General features: G+C 55.4%; 2 protein-coding genes across 4 annotated transcripts; both read right to left on the minus strand.

Moving 5' to 3' along the window:
• Positions 1–1,338: 1,338 nt before the first annotated feature.
• Positions 1,339–13,049, minus strand: CNGA2 (cyclic nucleotide gated channel subunit alpha 2). Of its 2 annotated transcripts, none has more exons than XM_085570997.1 (6): positions 12,212–13,049; positions 9,404–9,821; positions 8,037–8,201; positions 5,738–5,845; positions 5,245–5,351; positions 1,339–4,578 (listed from the first exon to the last, which is right to left on the minus strand). In XM_085570997.1, the coding sequence occupies exons 2-6, from the start codon at positions 9,775–9,777 to the stop codon at positions 3,155–3,157; spliced, it is 2,178 nt and encodes a 725-aa protein (XP_085427123.1). In that variant the 5' UTR covers positions 9,778–9,821; positions 12,212–13,049; the 3' UTR covers positions 1,339–3,154. The 2 variants fall into 2 exon arrangements, with proteins under 2 accessions (XP_085427123.1, XP_085427124.1); XM_085570998.1 differs by lacking the exon at positions 12,212–13,049 and having other exon boundaries at positions 1,346–4,578; positions 9,404–9,514; positions 9,692–10,534.
• Positions 13,050–13,168: 119 nt separating this feature from the next.
• LOC110472629 (mitochondrial fission factor homolog A) lies at positions 13,169–24,636 on the minus strand. 2 transcript variants are annotated; one of them, XM_085570999.1, is made up of 7 exons: positions 24,481–24,636; positions 20,671–20,866; positions 20,021–20,169; positions 19,193–19,281; positions 18,461–18,622; positions 16,020–16,098; positions 13,169–14,997 (listed from the first exon to the last, which is right to left on the minus strand). In XM_085570999.1, the coding sequence occupies exons 2-7, from the start codon at positions 20,864–20,866 to the stop codon at positions 14,866–14,868; spliced, it is 807 nt and encodes a 268-aa protein (XP_085427125.1). In that variant the 5' UTR covers positions 24,481–24,636; the 3' UTR covers positions 13,169–14,865. The 2 variants fall into 2 exon arrangements, with proteins under 2 accessions (XP_085427125.1, XP_085427126.1); XM_085571000.1 differs by having other exon boundaries at positions 24,488–24,567.
• Between the last annotated feature and the right edge of the window lie 942 nt (positions 24,637–25,578).

Raw genomic sequence — 25,578 nt, forward strand, 5'->3', positions numbered from 1 at the left:
CCTCTCACTGTCCCCCCTCTCTCTCACTGTCCCCCCTCTCTCTCACTGTCCCCCCTCTCTCTCACTGTCCCCTCTCTCTCACTGTCCCCCCTCTCTCTCTCACTGTCCCCTCTGTCCCCCCTCTCTCTCACTGTCCCCTCTGTCCCCCCTCTCTCTCTCACTGTCCCCTCTCTCTCACTGTCCCCCCTCTCTCTCTGTCCCCTCTTTCTCTCACTGTCCCCCCTCTCTCTCACTGTCCCCCCTCTCTCTCACTGTCCCCTCTCTCTCTCACTGTCCCCCCCCTCTCTCTCACTGTCCCCTCTGTCCCCCCTCTCTCTCTCACTGTCCCCTCTCTCTCTCACTGTCCCCTCTCTCTCACTGTCCCCTCTCTCTCACTGTCCCCCCTCTCTCTCACTGTCCCCCCTCTCTCTCACTGTCCCCTCTCTCTCACTGTCCCCCCTCTCTCTCACTGTCCCCTCTCTCTCTCACTGTCCCCTCTCTCTCTCACTGTCCCCCCTCTCTCTCTCACTGTCCCCTCTCTCTCTCACTGTCCCCTCTGTCCCCTCTCTCACTGTCCCCTCTCTCTCTCACTGTCCCCTCTCTCTCTCTCACCGGGGTCCGGCCCGAGGGTCCCGCGCGGGCGCGGCGGCTCCGCGGCCCACAGCGCCCTCTGCCGGCCGGCCGCCGCACCCGCAGCGCCGGGCTGGGCAACGGGGAACGGGGAACGGGAATGGGGAATTGGGAATATGGAATGGGGAATGGGAAAGGGGAATGGGGAATGGGGAATGGGGAATGGGAATGGGGAATTGGGAATATGGAATGGGGAATGGGGAATGGGGAACGGGAATGGGGAATTGGGAATATGGAATGGGGAACGGGGAATGGGGAACGGGGAATGGGGAATGGGGAATGCGGAACGGGGAACGGGGAATGGGGAACGGGGAATGGGGAAAGGGAAATAGGGAACGGGGAAAGGGGAATGGGGAACGGGGAAAGGGGGAAAAGGAATGGGGAACGGGGAATGGGGAATGTGGAATGGGGAATGGGGAATGGGGAATGGGGAATGGGGAACCAGGAATGGGGAATGGGGAACGGGGAACGGGGAATGGGGAACCGGGAATGGGGAATGGGGAACCGGGAACGGGGAAAGGGGAAAGGAGAATGGGGAATGGGGAACGGGGAATGGGGAACCGGGAATGGGGAATGGGAAATAGGGAACGGGGAATGGGGAACGGGGAATGGGGAATGAAAAATGGGGAATGGGGAAAGGGGAACGGGGAATGGGGAAAGGGGAATGGGGAATGGGGAACTGGGAAAGGGGAACGGGGAATGGGGAAAGGGGAATGGGGAAAGGAGAATGGGGAACGGGGAATGGGGAATGGGGAACAGGGAACAGGCAATAAAGAAGGGGGTACAGGGAATGGGGAATGGAGAAAGGGCAATGGGTGGTGTGGGAGGAAACAAGGAATGGGGAACAGAGAATGGGGAATGGGAGGCGCAGGAGGAAACAGGCAGTGAAGGAGGGAACAGGCACAGAAAGGAACCAGCAGTGCAGGGTAAAGGGCGGTTCTCCAGGGCACGCTCTGCAAAGAGCCAGCTGCAAATCCATGACCAATATCCCAGGAAAGGAGGAATCCAGGAGCTGTGGCTATTGGCAGTATGAGGAGCGGCAGACTGCAACTACACTGACTTCAGTCAAGAGCATCTTGATCATAAAAGGAAAAAAAACAGACCCAGAAGAGCTACAGTTTAATGATGATAAACTTTTCTTACCCCAACTTCTAATTTTGGTAATGCAACCATTCCTACCCCCACAATCCCAAAAAGCAAGGCGATTGTCTTTAAATGGAAAATGTTCCTACGAAATGCAGAGAGGCAATTTTGGATTGGAGGGGAAGAAAGAACAAAAGAAATACCCTCAGTTTACCACTGTGAACCCTTCTGGGCTGACATTTCCCTGTGTGCCCTCCCATCATTTTAGCCAAACTCTTAGCTCAATTTGACCCAGAACGTGAATTCCCTTCTCCCCAAATATTTCCATGTTTGGAAACCAGCCCAAGCCCACCCCATGGGTGCACAAGCCCAGACCCAGGAATGAGGTGTCATCCTCCAGTCCCAGCACCTGCCCCGTGCCCTGAGGTGTGGGTGACACTGCTGCTTGCACTGGTGCTGTTGCTGCTTGCAGGGGTTTGGGCGCTGTCCCCCTCTCCACACTCACACCACGGACCCCCCATGGCTGCAGCACAGCCTGGCAGACCTTTGCTGGCTCTTGCAGTGGTGCCACATTTCCACCCTCACACGTGTGCCTGTGGCTCTGCCACTCATCTCTCCTCTGGAAGGCAGGGGCCTCTGCAGCCTGCAAAGCCCCAAAATTCCCACTGAGTACAAGAAAACCCCCTGCCTAAGAAAATAAATGTGTTTTGCACTCCCTCTGAGCTACCCACAGCAAAGCAAATATGGGCACAGTCGGCTCCCACCATGGCTTTGTTCCTTAAAAACATGTCTTTCAGTCAAACCTGTCCTGGCACATCTGGCTGTCATTAGAGGAGAAAGCTGCTCTCTGTCCGACTCCTGCTCGTAGCGCTGCACCTCTGCATTGCACTTGTCATCCAAGACATCCACAGCCCAAAGGGCAATCACACAGCTCCCACAGCAGGAGGGCTCGGGAGCGCTGTCCCCAGGAGGGTGCAGTGCTCAGGGCACCGAGGCACCTGCACCAGGTGCCCCCACAGCACCAGACAACAGAAGAGAGGCGGGCAGGAGCAGCGGCTGCAGGCCCTGCCAGTCAGTGCCCAGCCTCAGCAAGGAGGGACCAGGACAGTGACCAGCCATGTCCATCTGCACGTGCCAGAGGCACAGTTTGGTCTGCCTTAGCTCAGTTTGGGGATCTTGTGGGTAAAGAGTTTCTGGGTGCAGACGGGGCAGCGGTTGCAGATACTCACTGAGGAGTGATTACCTGAAGGGAGTTAGAAAGGCTGAAGGCAAAAGGCAATGAAAAAGTGACAGGTCAGAGGAGGAGCCGAGACAATCCCCTGATTTGGAGCCACCCCAGGCAGTGCCAGCAGCAGTGCTAAGGACCTGAGCAAAGGCCCTGGCAAGGCAGCCACAGGGTCTGACTGTGAAACGGCAAACACTGCCTCAGCACAGGTCAGACATCATCCAACTCTGTTCCCTCTCACTGCATCCCACCAGGTGAAGCTTTCTCCTCATCCTCAAACAGACTCTCTGAGCTATCAGAGAAGAAATCCTCCAGTTCCTCCTGCCTCATCTGGGACTCCAGGGCAGTGATGCGCTGCTTGAGCTTCATCTGGGCATCACTGTACTCAGCCAGGAGCCGGCCAAAGCGGGTATGCAGCATGTCCAGGTTTGAGGCCACCCTGTCCAGCCTCTCCTCCATGCTCTCCCCTTCTGTGCTTTCCTCTGCAGCTGACTCATCCAGCAGCCCTTCCTTGATCAGGATCTCCCGGCCACGCTCCTCCAAGATCCTTTTGGCATCAGGATACTCTGTGACTGCTTCCATGAGATCTTCCTTAGACAGGCAGAAGAGATCAGAGTAGCCCAAGCTGCGGATGTTGGCCGTGCGCCTGTTGCCCATTTTGCTCCCTTTGATGTTGAGGATGCTGATCTCGCCAAAGCAGCCCCCTGCAGTGAGCAAAGCATACTGTGTCACCCCATCATCCGCCACCACGGCCAGCTTGCCCTCCTTGATGATGTACATCTCCTTCCCGATGTCCCCTTTGCGGCACACGTAATCCCCCGGGCTGAACACCTGAGGCCGAAGCTTCAGCACCAGCTCCACCAGCAGCCCTGCCTCACAATTCTGGAAAATCCTCACCTTCTTCAGCGTCTCCAGGTGAACGTTGATGGCGATCTCTGCCCTTAACTTATCAGGGAGGTTCTTGAGGACCTCCTGTTCGTCTACTGCCTTCTTGTTGGTCCACAGGTAGTCGAACCACTTGATGACTTTGGTTTCCAAGTCTTTGCTCACCTTGCGGAACTGCATGTAGTGTTTGACGGCGTCGATTTTGGCCTGGAACTCCGCCCTGGTGGCGTTCATGTTGGATATCATGGACCCCACATTCCCCACGATGGTGGCAAAGATGAGGACGCCGATGAGGAAATCAAAGATCACGAAGAGGTACTCTTCATCCCGCACGGGGGGAGGGGTCTCCCCAATGGTGGTCAGAGTCAGCGTAGACCAGTAAAGGCAGTAGACGTACTCCCGGGTCAGATAGCCGTACTCAGGCCCTGTGACATTGGGGTAGACCCAGCTGTCCTCCCCGAAGCCTATGGCCTTGGAGATGGCGTAATAAATGCAGGCGTTCCAGTGGATGATGACCAGGATGTAAAGAACCAAGTTGCTGATGCGGAAGATGTTGGGGTGGCTGGTTCTGGTCTCGGTCCTGTCGAAGAACTCGAACATGCGGGAGAAGCGCAGCAGCCTGTTGAAACGCAGCTCAGGGCAGTGCAGTCCCACCCAAAAATAGGCCAGGTCTGTGGGCAGGGTGGAGAGAACATCCAGCTTGAACTGGAGCGTGTGGATGTAGTTATCCCGCAGCTTCTTCAGGTCCTTAACCAGGAGGCCCTGTTCCAAGAACCCTAAAGAGAAGCAAATTACAGGATTATCTTGGTTAAATTTTGACTTTTCTGCAGGTTTTGTGAGCACCTGAGCAATAGCTGATGGTACACCATGGATTTGTGTGCATAAATACACAGGGTCACCCAAATACTGCCAGTTCCTGCTCTACTCAGTTTGTTATCGCTCAAGGCCTTATCTGGCAAAAGCCACCCAAAGGTATAACTCGGGGGTTTTGTCTGTTGCCATGAAGAAAAAGGAACACAAAGGTTTCCATCCTCCAGATCATTAATTACTGCAGTTCTGACAGAAAACGTACGGCCAAGTGCTGCTTTCCGAGAACATTAAATTCTACCGTTTTTCCATGCAGATAATTCATTAGCTGAACTGATGCAAAATCAGAGATACAGACCTTCCACTATGCCTGAATACTAACAGTAATGCAGGTAATTTTGTACAATTATTCAAAGGTGAAGTTGAAAGCTGGGATGATTAATCTTTCATATTGAAACTTGCTTCATTTCTCAGATCTTCTAATTAGATTCTTTCTCTAGAGACTGCTTCATACTAGTGAACACCAAGGCAAGCAAAACCCTCCTTCTGATGGAACCGTGCATTAGGCCTGTCCCTTGCAGCTCATCTCCACTTGCAGGGGATTAAAGGAAAGCCAGGATGCTGCTCCTGCTCACCTGTGTGCAGGCGGATCACTGTGTCCCCGAGGTAGAGAGCATCTGAGGTGTAATCTAACACCAGCCACAGCACAAAATAGCTCTTCTGCAGGTCAGTGAAGCAAGCCCTGGAGGAAGGTCATCAAACAGGCTGTGAGACCACAAATCCCCACGTCTTCCCTAACTATTACTGCTGAATGTAGGCTGATCCTGAGGCACCCAGCTCTGCAACACAGCTTGGCCACTGGGCGCTCCTCTTCTAGGAATTTAAACTCCCTGCTCTGAAAAATCTGCCCTCCCATGATGGAGGTAAAGCAACATCTTGACACCACCTCCCAAATGACCCTGGAACAATGGCCTTTCCTGATGGGCCAGAATTCACAGTGACAGGGGAGGGTCTCTCATTTCAATGCCCACCAGCCCCAGCAGTGTCAGATTGATCCTGGCTGAGCCACAACAGCCAGGTGAGCAGGAGGGGCAGAGGAGGCAGGAACCCTACAAGCTCCCAGCTCACCTGGCCACCAGCAAGCACCAGTTATAGAGGACAGGAACTGCAATCACAGCCAGCCAGTGGTAATACCAGTCTCCTGCAGGGTCCACCACAAAGAAATGCCATTTCCTCCTGGAAGCAGAGAGAAGAGCCAGAGCTGGCAGTGTATGTGGAAAACAGGGTTGGAACAAACCATGTGAGCCACATCCTTCATCCCTTGCACCACAGTGCCTCCAGCAGAGCTGCAGCTTGGGTGCCAGCCTGTAAGCCAAGACCAATCCCAGCAGTGCCAAATCCCAGCACTGTTCCAGTTCCTTTATCCCTAAAACCGAGCTGAGAATGCAGCAGAAGAGGAAACTGTGGGATGGTAAGGCAAGGCAGGTGGCCCACATGACACAGACCCCAGTGGCAGAGCCACGAACAGATGTATGGCAGAGGGGGATCAGAAAAGTCCTCGTGATGTACATGACATTGCTTCTCCCAGGTGAGGTAGGGACCGGTGCCAGGCAGATCAGAAGAGAAGAGTAATTGAAGCAGGAAGGAAAGTGTGCTGCAGATCAGTGGCAGCCCCAGGAGGGGCTGCCCAAGCCCCAGAGCAGTGGCCCCGGGGCAGCTGGCACGGCAGGGCTCCTCCTGTGCCTCCTGCAGGCTGCACAGCCCGGGCTCCAGCCTTTGAACTGCTCCCAAGTGATTGATCCTGCTCGCCCTGGGACTCTGAGATAAGAAGTGTGTGCTCCAGTTGCCAGATTCACTGGAGGGGCTGGGGAAGAGAAACTCCATGGCTGGGGTTGATAGGCTTATTGCAGCCTGGTGGAGCACAACACTCTCCCTCTGTCCCTCCCTCCCAGCTTTTGAACACACAAAACTCCCTCCAGTGACAGATAAAATCGACCCACTTGCCAACAGATTCCCCATGCCCACCCCATTACTTCTGGCAGCTTCAAAGGCAGAACCCCTGCTTGGAAGTCTCCTTTCCCTGGAGTACAGGCAGTGCCCAGAGTGTGGGATTGGCACTCGCTCAAAGCCAGCCCCAGCCCCTCATGTTCACCCTCTGTGCACCCACAGACAAGTGGTGACCCAGCCTCCCCATTAAAAGGGCTTATTTGTAACCAGAAAGTGTGGCTGGAGCATTTGTTTTTTGAGAAAGGGACTCTGCTCCCCAGGACATACAGCAGTGCCACAGGGGAAGCTCTGACTCACCTGCAGCCAGCACCCACAGCCATTAATAACCTCAATAATGCTGTTAATGATGTTGGTAATTTCAGCTTTAAATCACCAGTGCTGCCATGACAGGAGGCCAGAATCGCTGATATTACACTGACAGCAGGGCCAGAGCTCTGCTAACCCAGGAAAAGGGAATAATCATCTGCCTCTTGCCAAAGGCTTTGGAGCCATGGCCACGAGCAGCAGCTCACTTGTGGGATTACCAGACTTGGGGCTCTTCTTACCTGTGGAGCTGAGGCCCTAGAAAACCCCAGGAGTTCCCACTGCATCCCCAGAACCCACTGGCACTGAGCAGCCCTTTCACAGCACGCTTCCGCTCCTTCTAGTCATGAACAAGCTCCCCTTAACCTCACAGGACACAACAGTATTTCCTTTCATTACTACTAAACACCCAGATACAAGGCTCAGATTATTTTTCTCCTAGAGAAAACAATTATTTCTTGGTGTTTTAATTACCATGTATAATGGTAGGGTCCAGAGTAGTGTGTGAGCTTTGCCCTCTAATTAGCCAGCAGAAGAAAAGCCAGGTTATTGCTTCTCACCAGGAGTGTGAGCTGAGGAGATGAAAGGGCTGGATTTGAAAGAGTCTTTTCAGAAAGCTGCTCTTTGTGGGGGCACAGGCAGCAAACACACTCCCTTCATCCTGCAGATGATGAATGAGACTGGCAAATCCCACTTTTGTGCTCCTGGGTGGGATGCAGTGGTTGCTGGGTGGAGTCCTGCATCCCTTGCCTCATGTCCAGCCCCTCATAGGCACAAGCTGCAGGTGCATCTTATTACAGACCCAGGGCTGGCTCCAAAAACAACCCTGGTGTGGGACTGGTATGAAACTGGGGAGTCTGATGTGTTTCCCACCAGGACACGGACCAGGAGGGAGAAGACCCCGAGGAACAGGCCAGGTCTTTTCCACGGGGACAGGACAGTCCACCAGGTGCTGTGTGTCAGCAAACAGCCCAGCAGAGCCAGGCTGGCTGCCAAGACAGGGGCTGGAGAGGGCAGGAGGACCCTTCCCACCACTCCACCCCGCTTCCTTCCTTCCCATCCCCACTGGCAGCCCCCCAGCTCCACGCACAGCTGATCCCCAGCCAAGGCACCCTACTTTTTGTTTAACTTCTCAGTCTCCTCCTCCTCGCGCTCAGCGCCTGCAGCCGCTGTCGGGAGCTCGGGGCCTTGAAAACGCTCCAGGAAGGGGTCTGGCCTCTGCTGCTCCTCGTGCAGGCTCCTGCTGGCCCAGTCCCTGAGCACCAGCACCAGCCGGACTATCCTGCAGGGGAGACAGGCACACCCCGAGCTCTTAACACAGCGGGGACAAAGCCAAACTTCACACTCATCAGGGTGCTGGAACCCCCGGCCTGGTTTAGGGCTTTTGTGTGGTGGTAAAATCTTTTTCCTAACTTGTGTTTCTAAAGAAAAATTTTGTAGCTTTTTGTTGTTTGGTTTTAAGGTAGTTTATTGCTAGTTATCTAAAAGATTGTTTTTGCGGGCTGTTGCTGTTTGGTCAGCAGCCCAGGCAGAGACACACACACACCCTGACACCCTCTCTGTCTGGTGTTTTCTTTTTCTTTTTCTTTTTCTCCACCTAGGCTTGTTGTTATTTTTTATATGATATGTGTTCCATGTTTACAGTTTTTCCTCAATACCTACTACCTATGTTATAAGGTGCTTTTCTATTCTAAACTAATCCATAAGTGCCAGCATCACTAAGAACATGGAGGTAAAGAAAAAGAAGGAGGAAGAACAGGACTGGCTCACTTTCTTTTATCTTAGAACTTTTTACTCTTATGTATAAAGTAAAAAACCCCCTGTACAAGTGCTAAAACCCCCTTGTATAATACTAAAAATTTTTTCTCTTTATTTTGTAACTACTTCTACTATACTATTTAACTTTTTGTGACTGTTTGTTCTACTTTTAAATTTGGTAACTCATTCTATGGCTCAAACTTAAAATTACAGCTGTTTCTAGCTGCTTGTTAGGGTTTAAAATGCTTTTGACTAAGGTTTGGAACCTTTAAAAATGTCTGAGGGACATTTTAAGTTCCAACATCAGGGGAGCTGCAGCTGGGAAGAAAACTCTTGCAGCCCCCTCCCAAGCACTAGACTTTCTTTTTTACCCTTTTTAGTGATGATGTGGGACCAAAAATATACAAGCAATACAGACCACCCTGATAGAGTTCCACAGCTTCTACCCCTGCTGCCACTCCCACAGGAATATCAGGAATCTGTGGGTGACTGAGGCACAGGGAGGCTGCCTGCAGGGAAAGGAGCCTCTGAGCCCTGTGGGGATGAAGCCATCCCCTACCAAAACCCTCTCCACGGGCACTGGGGCACAAAGAGCAGCATTTACAGATGCTCATCCCTGCATCCCATGAATCCCATACAGCAGAAGGGATCCTCACCCCACAGAAGGCCCCAGTGCCAAGGCCAGGCACAAAAGGCTCACCCCGTGCCAGGGGCACACACAAGTACCTGGCCAAGGCTCCCTGGCCTTGGAAAGCGTGGTCAGCCCTCTGCTCCCCCCCATGCAGGCTGGCTCCTCTCTGCAGCTCTGAGCTGGTGCCATCCTGGGTTGAACAGGTCCTGCAGTGGAGAAAGAGGAGGATCACATGCACTCTGTGCCACCATGGCACTGCCACTGCCAGGCACACTGGAGGAGGCTGGCAGCAGAGATTTGTCAGCACAGCCCTGCCTGTGCCAGACTTTTCCCTCCCCTGCCCCACCAGGGCCCCCCTCAACCACAGCAGGGAGCAGCCTGACCTGGTGCTGAGCCCTGTCCCCTCCGTGTCACCCCCGGGCTGGTGGTTGGCTGGGGAGCTGTGCACACCATTGCTCTTCCCTGGCATCCTCAGGGTGAGGGGACCACGGGCACACACCCTGCCCCAGGGACCTGCAAAAAGCACAGGACAGCCACAAGAAAACACATGCAGGACACATCACGTGGTTTGACCACAGGAACCCAGCACAGCGTGGGAAGAGAGGGTCCAACACCATGGCATGGGCCCACACCATGTTTTCCAGGAGTCCTGCAGGGCATTTTGTTCTCTCCGAGAGATTCCACAGCTGCCTGGAGCCATGAAAGATGCTCACCTCATCGTTGAGGCTCCTCATTCATTTTCAGAGGAACACCTATTTTTCCTTCTTTTCTCTGGTTTTGCCTACCTCTCCTTTGCCTTTCCTGCTCTCCTTGCCTTCTGTTGCCTGGCCTTGTCTGCCCCTCCCCTTCCCATTCCTTGTCTTGTGCACTTCTCCTTTTCCCTGCCCTGCCTGCCCCTCCCTTGCCTTTCCCAGTCCAACCCCTCCTTTCCCTGCTCGCTTTCCCTTCCTTTGCCTTGCCTTTACTTGCCTTGTCCTTCCTACCTCTCCCTTGCCGTGCCTTGCTTGCCTCTTCCTCTTTTGCCTTGCTTTGGGTTTCTTCTCTTTTGCCTTGTCCTTTCCTTTCCTTTCTCCTTTTTTTCCCTTTCCTCACCTTTCCCTTCTCCTTCCCTTTCCCTTCTCCTTTCTTTCCCTTTTCCTTTCCTTTCCTTTCCTTTCCCTTCCCTTTCCTTTCCCTTTTCCTTTCCTTTCCCTTTCCTTTCCCTTTTCCCCTTTCCTTGCCTCCCCTTGCCTTTCCCACCCCACTCCTGCCTTGCTTTGTGCCTTCCTTGCCTCCTCCTCCTTTGCCTTGCTTTGGGTTGCTCCTATCTTTTGCCTTGTCCTTTCCTTTTCTTTGTCCTTTCCTTTCCTCTTTCCTTTGCCTCCCCTTGCCTTTCCCACCCCACTCCTGCCTTCCCTTGTGCCTTCCTTGCCTCGCTTTGGGTTGCTTCTCTATGTTTTGCCTTGTCCTTTCCTTTTCTCTGTCCTTTCCTTTCCCTTCTCCTTTCCTTTTCCCCCACTCCAGCCTTGCCCTGCTGCCCGCCCTCCCCGGGCACGGGTGCCACCGCAGTAGCCACCAGCGGCACTGGGAGCCCCCGAAGTCGGAGCGGTGCCGGGGCGGGCTGGCAGGGCCGGCAGGGCGGATCCCGCCCGCAGCGGCACGGCTGACCCGGAGCGCTCCGCTCTTCCAGCACGAAGCGGGGCAGCAGCAGCGGGCGGGCAGCGGGGACAGCGCGCACCGCGTGTGTCACTGTGTGCCACCGCGTGTGTCACTGTGTGTCACCGCGTGTCACCACGTGTCACCGTGCGTCACCGCGTGTGTTACCGTGTGTCATTGTGTGTCACCGCGTGTCACCACACGTGTCACCATGTGTCACCATACGTGTCACCGCGTGTGTCACCGCGCGTCACCACGTGTGTCACCACGCATGTCACCATGTGTCACCATGTGTCACCGCACGTGTCACCGCATGTGTCACCGCGCGTGTCACCGCGCGTGTCATCACGTGTCACCACGTGTGTCACCGCACGTCACCGCGCGTCACCGCGTGTCACCGCGTGTGTCATCACGCATGTCACCATGTGTCACCATGTGTTACCGCATGTGTCACCACGTGTCACCACGCGTGTCACTGCACATGTCACCGCATCACCGCATGTCAACGCGAGTCACCGCACATCACCGTGTGTCACCACATGTGTCACCGTGCGTCACCGCGTGTGTCACTGTGTGTCATCGCGTGTGTCACCGCAGGTCACCGCGCGTGTCACCTCACATGTCACCATGTGTCATCGTGCATGTCACTACGTGTCACTGCGTGTCACTGCGTGTCACCGTGCGTGTCACCATGTGTCACCGCACGTGTCACCGCGCGTGTCACCGCGCGTGTCACCGCGCGTGTCACCGCGCGTGTCACCACCCGGCCAGAGCCCGCGGTGCCCTGAGCAAGGCGCTCTCAGAGGAGCTGCCAGCAGCCAGTGCTGTGTCTGGGGATGAAGGGGGAGGAGGGAAATGTGTTGTCCAGGATGCTCCATTTCCCTGTGCACGCTCCCTTCTCCCCCACCCGTCACCTCCTCATCACCTCCTCAGGAGCTGGAGGGGCCCCAGGCAATGCCCAGCTGGGGATCACAGCCACGCTGAGCTGCTCTGTGTCCGTGACCCGAGTCCCTCGGTGAAGGGTCACTGTGCTGGCAGGGACAGGCACAGCCAGCACCTCAGCTCATGCAGGATGCTCAGGCCCTGCCACGCCAGGGGACTGCAGCGCCTCAACTGCTCCCAGGGCTCTGCTCCCGCTCCCCTCCCAGCCCCTGCCCTGGGCAAGAGCAAAGATGGAGATTATTTCCTGCTTCAGAGGCTGTGCCACAGCTACTAGGATGGAAAACTAGAAAAAGTAGACACATTTTACCACCCTCACATCCACTTACCTCTTCTCCTGTTTGGCAGAGCAGGGGACCAAAAGTGCTGCTCTGGAGTCCCTTCAAAGAGAGCTGCAGACTTTGAAGGTGATCATGAAATGCACCTTTCATCAATTTCTGTCCTCTTATTTTTCTCAAGAAATCATTCTAATGCCCGGTTAGCAAAAAAATCTGCATCCCCAAGGCAATAAGGAAGAGGTCAGTTTTTCTCCTCTCCCTCCAGGATGTAACCATTTGCAGTGGCTGAGGCTGGATCCATCCCCAACAGGCACACGGAGTCCTGCACCTTGTGCAGGGTTGATCTGAAAACACCGGCACCAGGAGTCTCTTTTATCTTTGCTATCAAAGGTTTACCTTTCACTTTCCCCTTCAAAGCCTTAAATTCCACTTGTTCTGATCTCACTGAGCACCCACGCAGCAGGGAGTCCAAAGGAACAAACAGAATTTCTCAGCCTTGGCTGGGGCTGTGGTCCCTGGGCGAGCACCCAGCAGCACAGGGTGTCACCCTGCTCCTGTCCCCGCAGCCCAGAATCCAGGTGACAGCTCACCAGGAGCACTGGCAGCAACGTGCTCCCCTTCCAACTCTCTTTTTGCTTCCTGCCTGCAGCTGCCTCCAAAAGGAACATGGGAACTCCAGGAGATGCTCCCTCGAGAACCATTGTGCACAAAACACTTGATTTGGTCGTTGTGGCAGTGGCCCTTGGGGACACCCAGCCCTGCCACGTGTCCTGCCTTGGGACAAAGCAGCCAGCAGGAGGAGGCAAGGAAGAGAAGGAAGGAAATAAAAGCATCACTCCAACAGGGACAACATTAACCAGAAGCTTTTCTACTCAGGATTCTCCCTCAGCCAGGGCAGCTGGGGCTGAGACAGCCACAAGCAGCCACAGTCCTGCTGCCAAGGGAATAAACCTTACCCATTCCCACTTACTGGGGCATCAGGATCAGACTCCACAGAAAAGAAACATGTCCGGAACACACAGAGTTTATTAAAATATGCATTTTGAGGTCAGTGTTTCCAGATTTACACCAGCATTTATGCCTTACACAGAAGTCATACCTTCCACAACCTGCCAGTTACCAGCCCATGAGAACACATCCAGCTGGACCACCCCTCCTCCAAACACCTTCAAGCCACAATTTGAAGGTGGTGTGCCTTCCCAAAATCATCATAAAATAAACCCCAAACACAAGCTTCCTCCAAAACACATTAACACCTCTCAAAGGAGAGAAAACAGACAATTTACCTCATTTCCTGGCCCAACTTGCACCCCCTTATACACCACAGGTGTGCAAGGTCCTCTGGTGACCCTGCCCACAAGCACAGGAGCCACCCATCCTGCACATCCAGCCTGCCACAGCACAGAACACCGAGCCCCCACAGCAGCCTGGCCCTGGCCATGCCAGCACTCTCCTCAGCTCAGCAGTCAGCCTCAGGTTCACACCTGCAATTACTTTGGGACAGTTATTTATTAGTCACTGTCCAGCTGCCAGATTTCCAGTCACGGGCGCTTGATGCGGTGTCAAGCAGAAAACACCCGAGCACTGATGTCTGTAAATAAGCTATTGGGACATCTGGATGACATGTAGATCCAGCTATAATTAGGTATAGGTGACACAGAGAGGTCCTGTTAAGCCTTGCCAAAACCTGCCCCCATGGCCTGTATGCATAACTGCAGCAGATGTGCTGGATGAACCACCAAAAACATCTGAAAGTCACCTCAGAATCAAACGTTACTAAACTCTGGAGAAGGAAAAAACCAGAAAAAGCTGTTAAACTGAGCCTGTTCACAGCTAAAGAGCATCTGGGTCAGGATTTTCCCTCACCCATGTTCTTGCATCATCACTGAAGTTGCAACTTGGCAGCAAGACCTGGGAGAAACGCTCCTCCACTCCCCTGTGCCACGGGGAGCCTAACAAATCTCTATTTTCCCTGACTGTTTGGTGCTATCACTGTTGATATGAGCTTTTATAATCCAGAGAGTCACCAGGGGGAGGTTTCCCATGTAAAGCTCTCTCGGAAAGAGCCAAGCCCAGATGTCAGCAAGGCTCTTGCAGTCACTTTGGATCTGAACATCTGCAAACCAGCTGTGGCTGCGGGATGGGAGTTCCTGGCCCCTCCAGCTCCACTCCTGGAAGAGGAGCTCTGGCACAGGAGGCCTAGCAGCACCCCCTCCCCCCAAACAGCAGTTGCACAAGGAAGAAAAGAAAACCCAGCAGAAGTTTAGAAACACTCAGTCACCCCACAGAAGATAAGGAATAGACCACAGCAGTGGCTGAGAACTTTGATGGGGTGAGAGTTGAGATCTCCGAGGTGGGGACCAGGGGACCAGGCCCACCACAGGCTGTGGCTGTGCCAGGACCCCACACCCACCAACACCCAGCTCCTCAGGTTTGCATCTCCCCTGGCAGCCCAAGGGCAACTGCACAGAACAGACACCTTGTGTCAGCCACCAGGCTCCTAGGAGACCTCAGCTCTTCACAGCAGCTTCTCACACCTTCACTGCCACCAAGGCCTGAAGGACACAGATTCTTGAGGGCCCACAGTGCAAAAAACAGTCCTAGTCAAGAAAAAAGTTTCACTGCTGGCAAGTACACGAGAAAGGCTCCTGTCCCTGCCCTCAGCCACCCTGCTGGGGTGAGCAGGGGAGGTTGGACACAGGCCATCATCTTCTGAGCCAGAGCCACGTGTTGACGAGGCAAGCAGAGATCATCGCGGAGTACAGCAGGGCCTCCTTCTGCCTCCAGGCGTGGCACTGCTCCTCCAGCAGGCGCAGCCTCCCCGAGATCCTGGCCAGCTACAAGGGAAGCAGGGGGGCACTTTGTATGGGAGGAGTGGCAGCAGCACCTCAGGCCTGCAGATGCTTCCGGAAAAGATTCTTCCCATCAGAGAGCATCTGAGCCCCTCTGACTGCCACCAGAGGGGTCTGGCTGGGTCCTGCAGACCCTCGGGGTAGGAGCTCGATGGATCAACACACATGTACATCCTGTCCTTAAGGCAGGACCAGCCTGACAGCACCAGGACTGAGCAGCTGCCCCCTGCAGCCTCCTGCCCATCCCTGTGGCTCTCCCAGCAATACCTGCAGCCCTTCACCCCCTCTCACCTGCCTTCTCATGGCTGCCACCTCCAGCACCCCGGCTGCTGCTACCACGCTGGCGTGGTGGTGTGGAGGAAGGGTTTTAGAAGGGCCTTGGGAATGGGAAACTGGGGAAAATATACATTTCTGTATGCCCCATTGTTTCGGGAAAGTTTCGCTTCAGCATTTTTCTGTAACCCCCTTCTCCCCACCCCTGAGCAGTTCCCATTGGACCCAACCCCTGGGGTGGTTCTGATGTGCCTAAGCTGGACAGTGTCTCTATTGTTTAGACCTTATATCTTAATTTTGCTGTATAAAACTGTATCCGGGCAATAGCCCGGGGCCTTTGGTCCCTGCAACTCTTCAGGCAATACAATCTATCTGGACAAGAATACCATTGGTCTCTCTTGGTCTCTTTATCTCGAACCCTAGCGGCGACTGAGGCAGCGCCGCAGCTCGGACCGTGCTAACCCAGACGCTGCCTGGTAAGCCCAGGGCAGCGGGACCGCGGAAAACCCCGGCCCCGGAGGGGACAGCTAGCCGGAGGGTCCCGGGGGGCCGGGGAGGGACGGGGGACAGCGGCGAGGAACCCCCGAGAGCAACAAGTGGCGCCCAATGTGGGGCTTTACACCGGCTCGAGTGAGCAGCCTGACAGCACCAGGACTGAGCAGCTGCCCCCTGCAGCCCCCTGCCCATCCCCGTGGCTCTCCCAGCAATCCCTGCATCCCTTCACCCCCTCTCACCTGCCTTCTCATGGCTGCCACCTCCGGCACCCCGGCCTCCTCCAAGGCGCTCTCTGCAGCTGGGATGGGCTCCTGGGAGCTGGGAAAGGAAAGCAGAGATGCAGGTGGACCAGAATTGCTGGTGGGGTGCAGCTGTCCCCCCACAAATGCAGCGCTGACACGGGGAGCTGAGCCATGCAGGGAGTGTGTCCCCAGGCCGTGCTGCACCAGGAGAAAGCAAACAGCAGCTGCACAGCATCCACTCACCCCTCCTTAACCCCAGCATGCACACTGGCACCCCTCCAGCAGGCACCCAAAGGGACCAGGACACACAGACAGCACACGTCAGGTAACAGGAAACACATGCTTGTATTTCTTTTGAGATGCAACAGAGAGAAAACATATGTACTAAGCATCTATTCTCTGTAGTCCCAGGAATTCACTGAGGGCTGGATAAAACCTCTTTAGAGCCAGCCAGGTAAGCAGGTGGCACAGGACAGTGCTGAAATGGAGGGGTGATCCCGTTTACATCAGCAGGTCAGGAAGCTGCCATCAGCTGCAGGGAAATATCATTTTTTGCTCTTGTAGCAAATTTTACCTGCAATTTGAAACATAAACAAGCAACCCAAATGTTCATCACTTGCTTCCCTCCCTGGAAACACAGGGGCCCCCACTGGAATGAGCTGCAGCACTGGCAGAGGCAGCAGCAGACCACTGATCTCAGGGGCAGTCCTGGAGGCACAGCCTCACTGCAGGGTCCACACCACTGAGTCACCAAATAAAGCAGATCCACAGTGAGAAAATACCAATTCCTGTCATCATAGGCTAGTCCAAAGTCAGCTGTTCTGTAACCAAAACTCCCCTGTTCACACCAATAACTCACACAGGCACTCGCTGATCCCCTAGGGGTTAACAAGCTCCTAACCCCGCTCCTTGGAGACCCTGGGGAGGAGAGGGTGTTTATCCCTGTTTGCAACATGCTGATCTTGCTGAAGACAAGCCAGAAGAGCATGGAGATTCACTGAATCCCTGTCTGAAACTCCATTTGTGAGATAATACCTCCAAAAAATGGAGCTGCAGTGTAAAATGACAGTCACAACAGAAAGAAAATGCAATTTTCCCCAGTAGAGAACCATGAAAAAAGGACACATCCTGCAGCTTTTCACTCACAATCTCAGTTGATACAGGTAGACACCCTTTAAAGTAGAGACTAGAAATTGCCTTCTGGTGACTCATACCCTTCAAGAGGCCACTGTCAGCCAGATATTCCAGGCTCTGTCTGAGACCAGACTTCACTGAAATTTCAGGACAAACAAGTCAGCACAGTCTTTTTGGGGTTTTTATTGCTGCATAGGGGTACAAAGCTGTCCTATTGAAGGGATGTCTGCATCTGAAGGGATATAAAGTACTAAGAAGAGTTGTTTGAGGGTGGCTGGTTTCAAAAGAAGATCAAGGCCTGGAAGAAGCCCTAGAGTCACCCCACAGCATTACAGCAGCTCTGCAGGCTACCAGGGCCTGAATGTCCTCCACTGCTGGAGGGAGGAGCAAGAAGGTCTTTTATAGCCACTAACTTTTATAGCCAGATCTCTTGGTCATTAAGAAATGAAAATTATGTTTGAAGACAGCCTCAGCCTCCAGTTTAAGAGCAGAGACATCACTTTGGATGCTCAGCAAGCAGCAGGCAGCTGGGCAGGGAAGGCAGGATGTGCCACTGATGATGGATGTGATGATGGATGCTGGTTCTCCTCCCTTTCTGCCTGGAGCCTTTGCTCAAGGTGAATGAGGAGTATTTAGAAGTTCCTCCAGGTGCTCAGCAGCCTTAGAGCAGTGGGGACACCTTAAGGCTGCAAGGATGTCTTTGAGAAAAGAGAATTTACTGCAGTAGCACAGATAAGGGTGGTGGAGACAGCTCCTCCAGCACATCTGGAGGGACTGAAGCCACTGCACAGCTGCTCCAGGGAGCACAAAGGGACACCACACCCTGGCCAGGGGCACTGGCTGTGGGATGAGTAATGCCAGTTCATGGAAAGGCTCATTAAGAGTGACCAAGACACAGCCAAAGGTGCTGGCAGCCTGCAGGAGAGGCTGTCTCAGGGACAGCACCTGGGTCAGGCCATCTGCTCTGGATTTTGATTCCCTTCACACACCCCTCTCCAACAAGCCATGAGAGAACACAGAAAAATTAGTCCTTGCTTAGCAGCAACCCCCCAGCAGTGCCCCGGCAGCCCTGGGTCACTCAGGGGCCCAGGGGACTGGTGTTAAGCTGAGCAGCAGACTCAAGCCTGGCTGGTTAGTGAGGGGCACCAAGGCCTGGCCCCCAGAGCTGGCACACAGCACAGGTGAGAAAGGAAGTCAAGGCAGCCATGCAGGAGCATCCTGCAGCCCAGAGCTTACAGGGCTCGTGCCTGGCTGTGCCCCAGGCCAGCCCTTGCAGAGGGGCAGAGCTGCTCAGGACAAGTCACCTGGGGGGCGCCGGGTCTCGCAGAGAGTCCTGGACACGGTGGAAGAGCACCTGGCCCAGCAGGTACATGGTCTGGAAGATGTTCTGCATGGAGTAGATCCTGCCTGCCTCTGTGAGGAGGGGGAGTGGGGCACTGGGAGCAGGCAGGGGACACGAGCCCGGCCTGGGTGCACACAGAATCACGCCTGTTACTCCCTGGTCTGGCACAACAGGGCACAGGCACTGGGCACTGCCCCTCACCCCTTCAGCAGCTCCAAGCATTTCTGGGCAATGCCACTGGCACCCAGACCCCGATGGCATCAGAGAGGGAGAACCCTCTCCAGCAGCCCCCAGGCTCAGGGGCACCACCTGATTCCCCCAAAGCCAAGCATGGCTGTGTGCCATGCTGCTCTCCTGCCACCCAGGGCAGCTCTGGACTTCACGTGGGACAGCAGCTCCTGCCCCAGGACCAGCTCAGAGACAATTTCCCCACTGCAGAGACTCTGGAGCCCAAGGCCATGAGCAGAGGCCTGGGGAACAACACAGCTGCATTCAGAGCTGCCCAGCACAAACATCTCTGGCACCAAAGACCACGTTCCTGTCATGGATGAGCACAACCTGCCAGGAACTGCATTGCTCTGATTTGGGTCCCCCATGCCCCTCCCAGGGACCCACACCAGAGAGCTTCAAAAGAGCCCAGTGAGAGGAGATGCTGCTCCCCACCCACCCTGGGTGACTCTGGGCCCGTGCTCACCCCTCCTGGCGCTGTCCTGGACTGTGCAAGGCCAGCTGGGCACTGTCACTGGGGGTCCTGTCCCTCCGTGGCCTGCTGCTGTGGTGGCCCTGTGGGAATCAGACACAACCACGTCAGCACAGAGCTGAGCCCAGCCTGGTGCCCTGTGCAGGGCCAGGGGCAGCATGGGGAGAGCCCTCAGTGCTGGGAGCTCCAGAGGAGCCCCAGCCTGGTGGCGGGTGCTGCTGCAGGTGGGGAGACATGCTCAGAGCAGACAGAGGTCCCCAGCATTAGCCTGCTGATCTGAACTCCAGCCAGATCAAAAACCCCAAACCAAACCCGTCCAGGGTCAGCTCTCAAATTTCAGGGAGGTTAAAGCACTTGAGGAGGCAGAACAGCAGCTCCAGCAGCTAAATCAAGTCTTTGCCTGCCCATGCTTGGGACCTCTCTTTGAAAGAGTCTCACACAAGGTTAAAATCTGCTTTTGGCTCTGACCCCAGAACCCTTTACACTGCTCTGATGAACCAGCTCTGCCTCACACTTCAAGAAGAAAAACATGTTGAAAAAGGACTTAAAAAGCAGCAGCAGCAGCCAGTGGTGGGACTGCACCTAGCTTAGCCCACCCCTGCCCATGAAATGCAGCAGGAGATGAGGCTGGATCAAGGTGCCAGCACACAGATGTGCACTGCTTCTGGGTCAGAAAGAGAGCCCACCATCCCTACCTCTCACTCCTAGGACCTCCTGGAAGATGAATCCTGGCTTGGGGTGATAGCAGCTACCTGAAGAAGCCCAAATTTGGGGTTGTTCCCACTCCCCACCCCAGGCACCCTGTCCCCGCCCGCACGGTACCGCTCGCTTGCGTCGCTGGGTGCTGGCTCTGCTGGCTGAGGGCAAGAAAGGGAGGTCCCCAGAGGGGTCTGGGGACACCTGCACCACAACAGAGGGGACCTTCCTTGGCTGGGTTAACAGGACTGGCCTCAAACTGGTGTCCGATATCTCTACAGAAAGGAGAGAGAGAAGAATTGAGCCAACCTGAATGGCCTCAGGAGAGGGATGAGAGCTGCACCCTGTGGAGAGTCAAGCCTGTTTTTAGTGCCAGATGAACTGAACACTATGCCTGGGGTTTTTTTGATAGACCACAGAGGCAGAGCCACTGCCTCAGGACAGCAAGGTTTTGCAAAGATGGGGCCAAACGTCCTGCATCCCAAAGCAGGGACCCTGCCAAAGGCCAAGAGGGAACTGCAAGAAACACGGAGGAAAATGCCTCCATATTTTGCTCCTCACCTGCTGGAATTAAGGCCCCTCCAGACTTCTGTTGGTGACCTTTGCCCACCTCTTCCCAAGCCACCCACCATCCTGCCCTACATTCCCGAAGAGAAGTGCCTGCATTATCTGCCCCCATCCTCTCCTCTGGCAAAGCAAACAAAAGGGGGGGTTATAAAGGGGTTCTACTCCCTGGGATGTTATGCCCCACCCCAAAAGACAACCTAGGGCTTTACCTGCCAGAGAAATCCTCTCAGGGATGTGCATCCGGAAGGAGGCAGGGACATCCTCTGTCACTGGCTTCCTGTCCCCAGGGCTGCAGCTCTCTGCCACCTTCAGCCTGCTGGGCACCTGCATCCTCTGGTTGATGGCCTCTGTGAAGTGCAGGTCACAGCGCACCTGGCTCAGGTCCAGCCCCCAGAGAGGCCACATCTGGAGGTGAAGAAGAAGGGAGTACAAGGGACTTCACCCCTGGTAAGTCACAGCTGTACTAATCACCAAAGAACAGCCTTGCTCTGAGTGGGCCACAGCTGTGACTAATAAAGACAAGGGTGATAAAAGGGATGGGTTGACTGGTCAGGGAGAGCACAGAGGAAGAAGACCTTGAGGAGGTAGAGGAGCCCTGAGGAAGACAGAACAATCCAGAGAGATACAAAGAAGAACAAAACAAGGAAGAGAGCAGCTGCAGGAGATCTGCTGTGAGATCAGTCTGGGTCTGATGGAGTTGGAGCTTGCGGTCATAGTGGAGCCAGGTAAAAACCTGTGGTCAGAGGAAGCAAGGAAATACTTGTAGTGATATTCCAGCAGTCAGTCTGTCAGAGAAGCCAACAGCAGGAGTTTGCTGTAGTCAGTCAGGATGGCTAAGCTGTAAAGGAGAATAAACCAGGAGCCTTTTCATGCTGTTAAATGAGAGCCTGTGTCTTGGCTCATTTCTACCCCTAAGGAGAGGCCTGCTGCAACACACATCTTTGCAGGTGTCCTCTGGTGTCCTGGGGTTTCACAGAGGGAAAGAAAGCTGCAAACAGGAGCAGCACTTCCAAAAGTGACAACAGGGGCAGCTCTTCTTGCATCTGCACAGGGAAGTTGTAGGACAGCTAACACACAGGCGGAAACAACCCAAAAGATAGGCACTGCAGGAGTTGTCTGGGAAAAGGGGATGTTCCCCAGTGCCCGGCTGGCAGGGACAAGGCTGCAGGTGAACTGGGAGCCATGTATGAGCTTAGCACCCACTGCCTCAACTGACAGCAAGGGTAGGGCTCAGCACACAGCTCAGTTTTTTTTCACTAGTTTTTAGGGTTCACTATTTTCCATCCAGAAGTAACATTCTTTGGAGGTCTGGGATCATGTTTTTGTGTTCATATATACCTTTGAGGAAAAATGAGGTTTTCTAAAAGCAAAACAGACTTTCTGGATGATGGGCTTCCAGATTACCACAGGAAAGGCCTTGGTGCTCAGTTTCTCTCCACACACACTCACTGCAGTGTCCCCAGGGCCATGCCCCATTCCCCCCATGATCCAGCCAAGCATGGCCTTTGCCCTGAGCAGAGGGGAGGAAAAGCACACATCCCCTTCCTCAGCTTGGAGCAGAGCCCCCAGTTTGGCTTTCTTCCAGATGGGGAGCAGCACCAAAGAGGGACACAGCCCCCAGCTCTCACTGCTCCCAGGAGCAGCTGACAGCAGGACCAGGACGTGGCATGTCAGATTATATATATTTTTTTTTACTTAGAGATGGGGCAACTGAGAGGCATTTTAAAAACTTTTATTCTATTTTTAGTCTTATGTGAAGGGTGAGACAATACAGATGTTATAATTTATGTTGCTGTAATCAGAAGTTAACTATTTCTTAGTTACAATACACTGTGTTTCTTGTCTGATGGGTAAATACTTTTTCTCTATGTTTTCTCTTGATTTTTTTTTTTTTTTTTAACACTAGGTGCTATCACAGTGAGCTTTAAGAATTCTCTATAAATCCATTTCCTACAATGGGACATGGACATGATCTGGGGGTTTGCAGCTCTCAGGACACACAGTGGCCCTGTGCCTCAGTTTCCCTTTTGCCAAGTCCCAGGGTTTTGAGAAGTGCTCTGGGCCACAGTGTCCCAAGACTTTCATTGAGCCACACAAGCAGAGGGCAATCAATGTACACTTTTGGGAGAGGAGCCCCAAAAGTCACGTTCCTGGCTCCCAGCATATGCACTCTTTATTCTTTCCCAAAAAGCTGCAGTGAGGAGAAAATCCCAACAAGCAAGAGGTGCTGAGGCTGGAAGACCCCAGCCTAATCCCAGGGCTGCCCAGGCACTCCAAACATACATGCACAGCACCCTGCACCCTCCTTGCTGTCACCTTTTGATCTCACCGTGCCCAAAACGTGCTTCTTTGCTTCTAGAAAAAGTCCCCCACTGTCAGAGGGGCCAGCAGCAGCCGGGGCTGCCCCCCACACCCCTCACTGCTGCTCCTCAGGGCACTTTGGACCCCCTGACCTTCCCAAGCCCCCTGCAACTCTTAAGGATTTCACTCAGGGTAGAGGAGCAGAAGGAAATCCCTGGGGAAGGATCACAGGACCTGGCCCCTGCAGCTGCCAGGCCTTGACACCCTCCAGGTACAGGAGGGTGGCAGAACCAGCTGTGCACCTGCCATAACCACTGATCACTCACCTCGTGCTGCTCCCTCCTCCTCTGTCATTAAATCCTTTTAATTACAGCAGGATTTGCCCAGCATCAGCACTGGTGACTCCCTGCTTGCAGCCTTGCAGACACTGCATCCCTGTCCCTGCACTGGGGCTGTCCTGGAGGCACTGGGGGGCCCCACACCATCCCCCCCACCCTGCCCAGCCCATGGCTCTCATCACACACACACTCCTGTTTCTCCCTAAAGCACAAAGAAAGTGGGTTTTTGCAGGCACCCCCTACTCAGAAACAGGACAGTAATTCCTGGGATGGTCCCAAAATGTGTCAGTCCCACAGGAGAAACCTGCATCAAGCCCCCAGCCAGGGTACGCAGCCATGGAGAGCACCAGGCTTCTCCTTCACATTTGTGGTGCTTCAGAGGAGCCAACACCCTGTGTTACATTCCCAGCCTGTTCTCTGGGAAACCAGCAGATACTAATAACAGTAAATCTGGAGAGGGCAGACCTGTTCATTTTCTAATCACCTCTGAAACCACTGCAGCTCCCAAGGAACAGAGGGATGGGAGGGGGTGAGAAGCAGGCTCTGAGACTAAGCTATTAAGAAACGAAAAAAAAAAATCGGCTGTCAAAATTCATAAGAACAAAATGCTTAAGTGGCTGGATTTCCTCCTTTAACTTTCTTTAGGGCTTTTTGGAGCTCTTGTCGAGCACCCCCCACTCGCCTGGAGAGGCTCAGCCTCTGCTTTGGCGCTCCTCCTTGGATTTGCAGTGACCGGGAATTTCCGGCTCGCTAAACCAGAGCGGCGCTAAGTCCTGCGAGGCAGGAAAACCTGCCCTGGGAAGGGAAACTCCACAGCCTCCCTCTCCCTGTCCCTGTCCGGCCCAGGACACCCCCGACGAGGCAGGCGGGGCCCAGGCTGGTGCAGCACAGCCCGTTCGGCGGTGGGAGCGGTGGGAGCGGTGGGTGTGCGCCAGCCCCGCGCTGCGGCTCGGGGGTTCCCGGTGAGCCGGGGGTGAGCCCGGGGGTGAGCCCGGGGGTGAGCCGGGGGGTGAGCCCGGGGGTGAGCCCGGGGGTGAGCCCGGGGGTGAGCCCGGGGGTGAGCCGGGGGGTGAGCCCGGGGGTGAGCCGGGGGGTGAGCCCGGGGGTGAGCCCGGGGGTGAGCGGGGGGTGAGCCCGGGGGTGAGCGGGGGGTGAGCCCGGGGGTGAGCCGGGGGTGAGCGGGGGGTGAGCCCGGGGGTGAGCCCGGGGTGAGCCCGGGGTGAGCCCGCTGCCCCGGGACGGCTCCGGGCACCCGGCCGGGGCAGGCACGGGGTCCCGCGCCCTCCCGGTGGGGACAGCCGGCCCTGCCCGGGGCTGCCGCCGCCGCAGGGCCCCGGTACGGCCGTGCGAAGGGCAGCGGGGCCGGGCACCGACACTTACTGCGTACCGCTGACCGACGCGACTCGTCGGACCCGTAAACAGCCGCGCCCGCTGCCGGGACGGGGCGGTGCCGGCGGGGGCAGCCCGGCCCCGGGAATGAGCCCGGCCCCGGGAATGAGCCCGGCCCCCCGGGAATGAGCCCGGCCCCCCGGGAATGAGCCCGGCCCCCCGGGAATGAACCCGGCCCCCCGGGAATGAGCCCGGCCCCCCGGGAATGAGCCCGGCCCCCGGTAACCACCCCAATACCCAATAATGAGCCGCCCCCCCCGGTAATGAACCCGGCCCGGTATCCAGCCCGGCTCCCGGTAATGACCCGGCCCCCCGGTAATGAGCCCGGCCCCCGGTGTCCAGCCCGGCCCCCGGTGTCGAGCCCTGCCCCCCGGTGTCCAGCCCGGCCCCCGGTAATGAGCCCTGCCCCGGTGTCCAGCCGGTCCCTCCCCGCTTAAAGCCGCAGCCGGTGATTAACGCGGTGGGACGCGTCCTGGTGCCACCTCCGCCGGAGCGCTCCTGTCCCCGCCCTGCTCAGCCGCGTGTCACAACGCTGCGATTGCTGTCGCCGGGGGCAGACGCCAACCAGGACCTTCCCCGTGTCCCCAGCCCCGGGCAGAGCCCGCTGCCCGCAGTGCCCGCAGCCCCCGGGCCGGCACAGCCCCGGGCCGCCCGGTGCCGGAGCTAATCTCTGCCCTCCGCAGCGATAAATGGTCCCTTGGGGATTAACGGCAGGTTTAAACATTTCTGAATGGGGACAGGGCCCAAGACCTGACCGTAAAATCTGGGTTTGAAAAGACTTAAAATAAATCCCCCGCTGCCCTAGTCTTGCTATTTAAAGGGGATTATCTAAGGGGTTTAGGAGCACACAGAGGACGGCAGGACAACCTATGCACCTCAGTCCCCTCAGAAAACCTCTCTGCATCTCTCCTGCAGGCAGCTCGGGGCTCACAGGACACCGTCAGGTTTCTCAGGGGGTACACCACACGGCCAGGTGATGTTCGGGGCTCCACTCCCAAACACTCCCATCCTCACTGGGATCAGCCAGCAGCCGTGGCAGAGGTTAGTGGTGTCACTGTCCCCCACAACATCCTTTGTGGGAAAAAGCCA

Source organism: Lonchura striata, chromosome 4A, assembly GCF_050655825.1.
Source record: "Lonchura striata isolate lonStrDom1 chromosome 4A, ASM5065582v1, whole genome shotgun sequence".
Lineage (NCBI taxonomy): Eukaryota > Metazoa > Chordata > Aves > Passeriformes > Estrildidae > Lonchura > Lonchura striata.

Coding starts and splice junctions, on each gene's coding strand:
- LOC110472629 (XM_085570999.1), bottom strand. CDS start 20,866: ATGTGGCCTCTCTGGGGGCTGGACCTGAGCCAGGTGCGCTGTGACCTG. Junction 20,170..20,670: donor TGAGAGGATTTCTCTGGCAG/GTAAAGCCCTAG, acceptor TCCTTTCTGTAG/AGATATCGGACACCAGTTTG. Junction 16,099..18,460: donor CGAGACCCGGCGCCCCCCAG/GTGACTTGTCCT, acceptor TTCCTTTCCCAG/CTCCCAGGAGCCCATCCCAG.
- CNGA2 (XM_085570997.1), bottom strand. CDS start 9,777: ATGCCAGGGAAGAGCAATGGTGTGCACAGCTCCCCAGCCAACCACCAG. Junction 5,846..8,036: donor ACTGAGAAGTTAAACAAAAA/GTAGGGTGCCTT, acceptor CTCTGCTTCCAG/GAGGAAATGGCATTTCTTTG. Junction 4,579..5,244: donor AGTGATCCGCCTGCACACAG/GTGAGCAGGAGC, acceptor GCTTCTCTTTAG/GGTTCTTGGAACAGGGCCTC.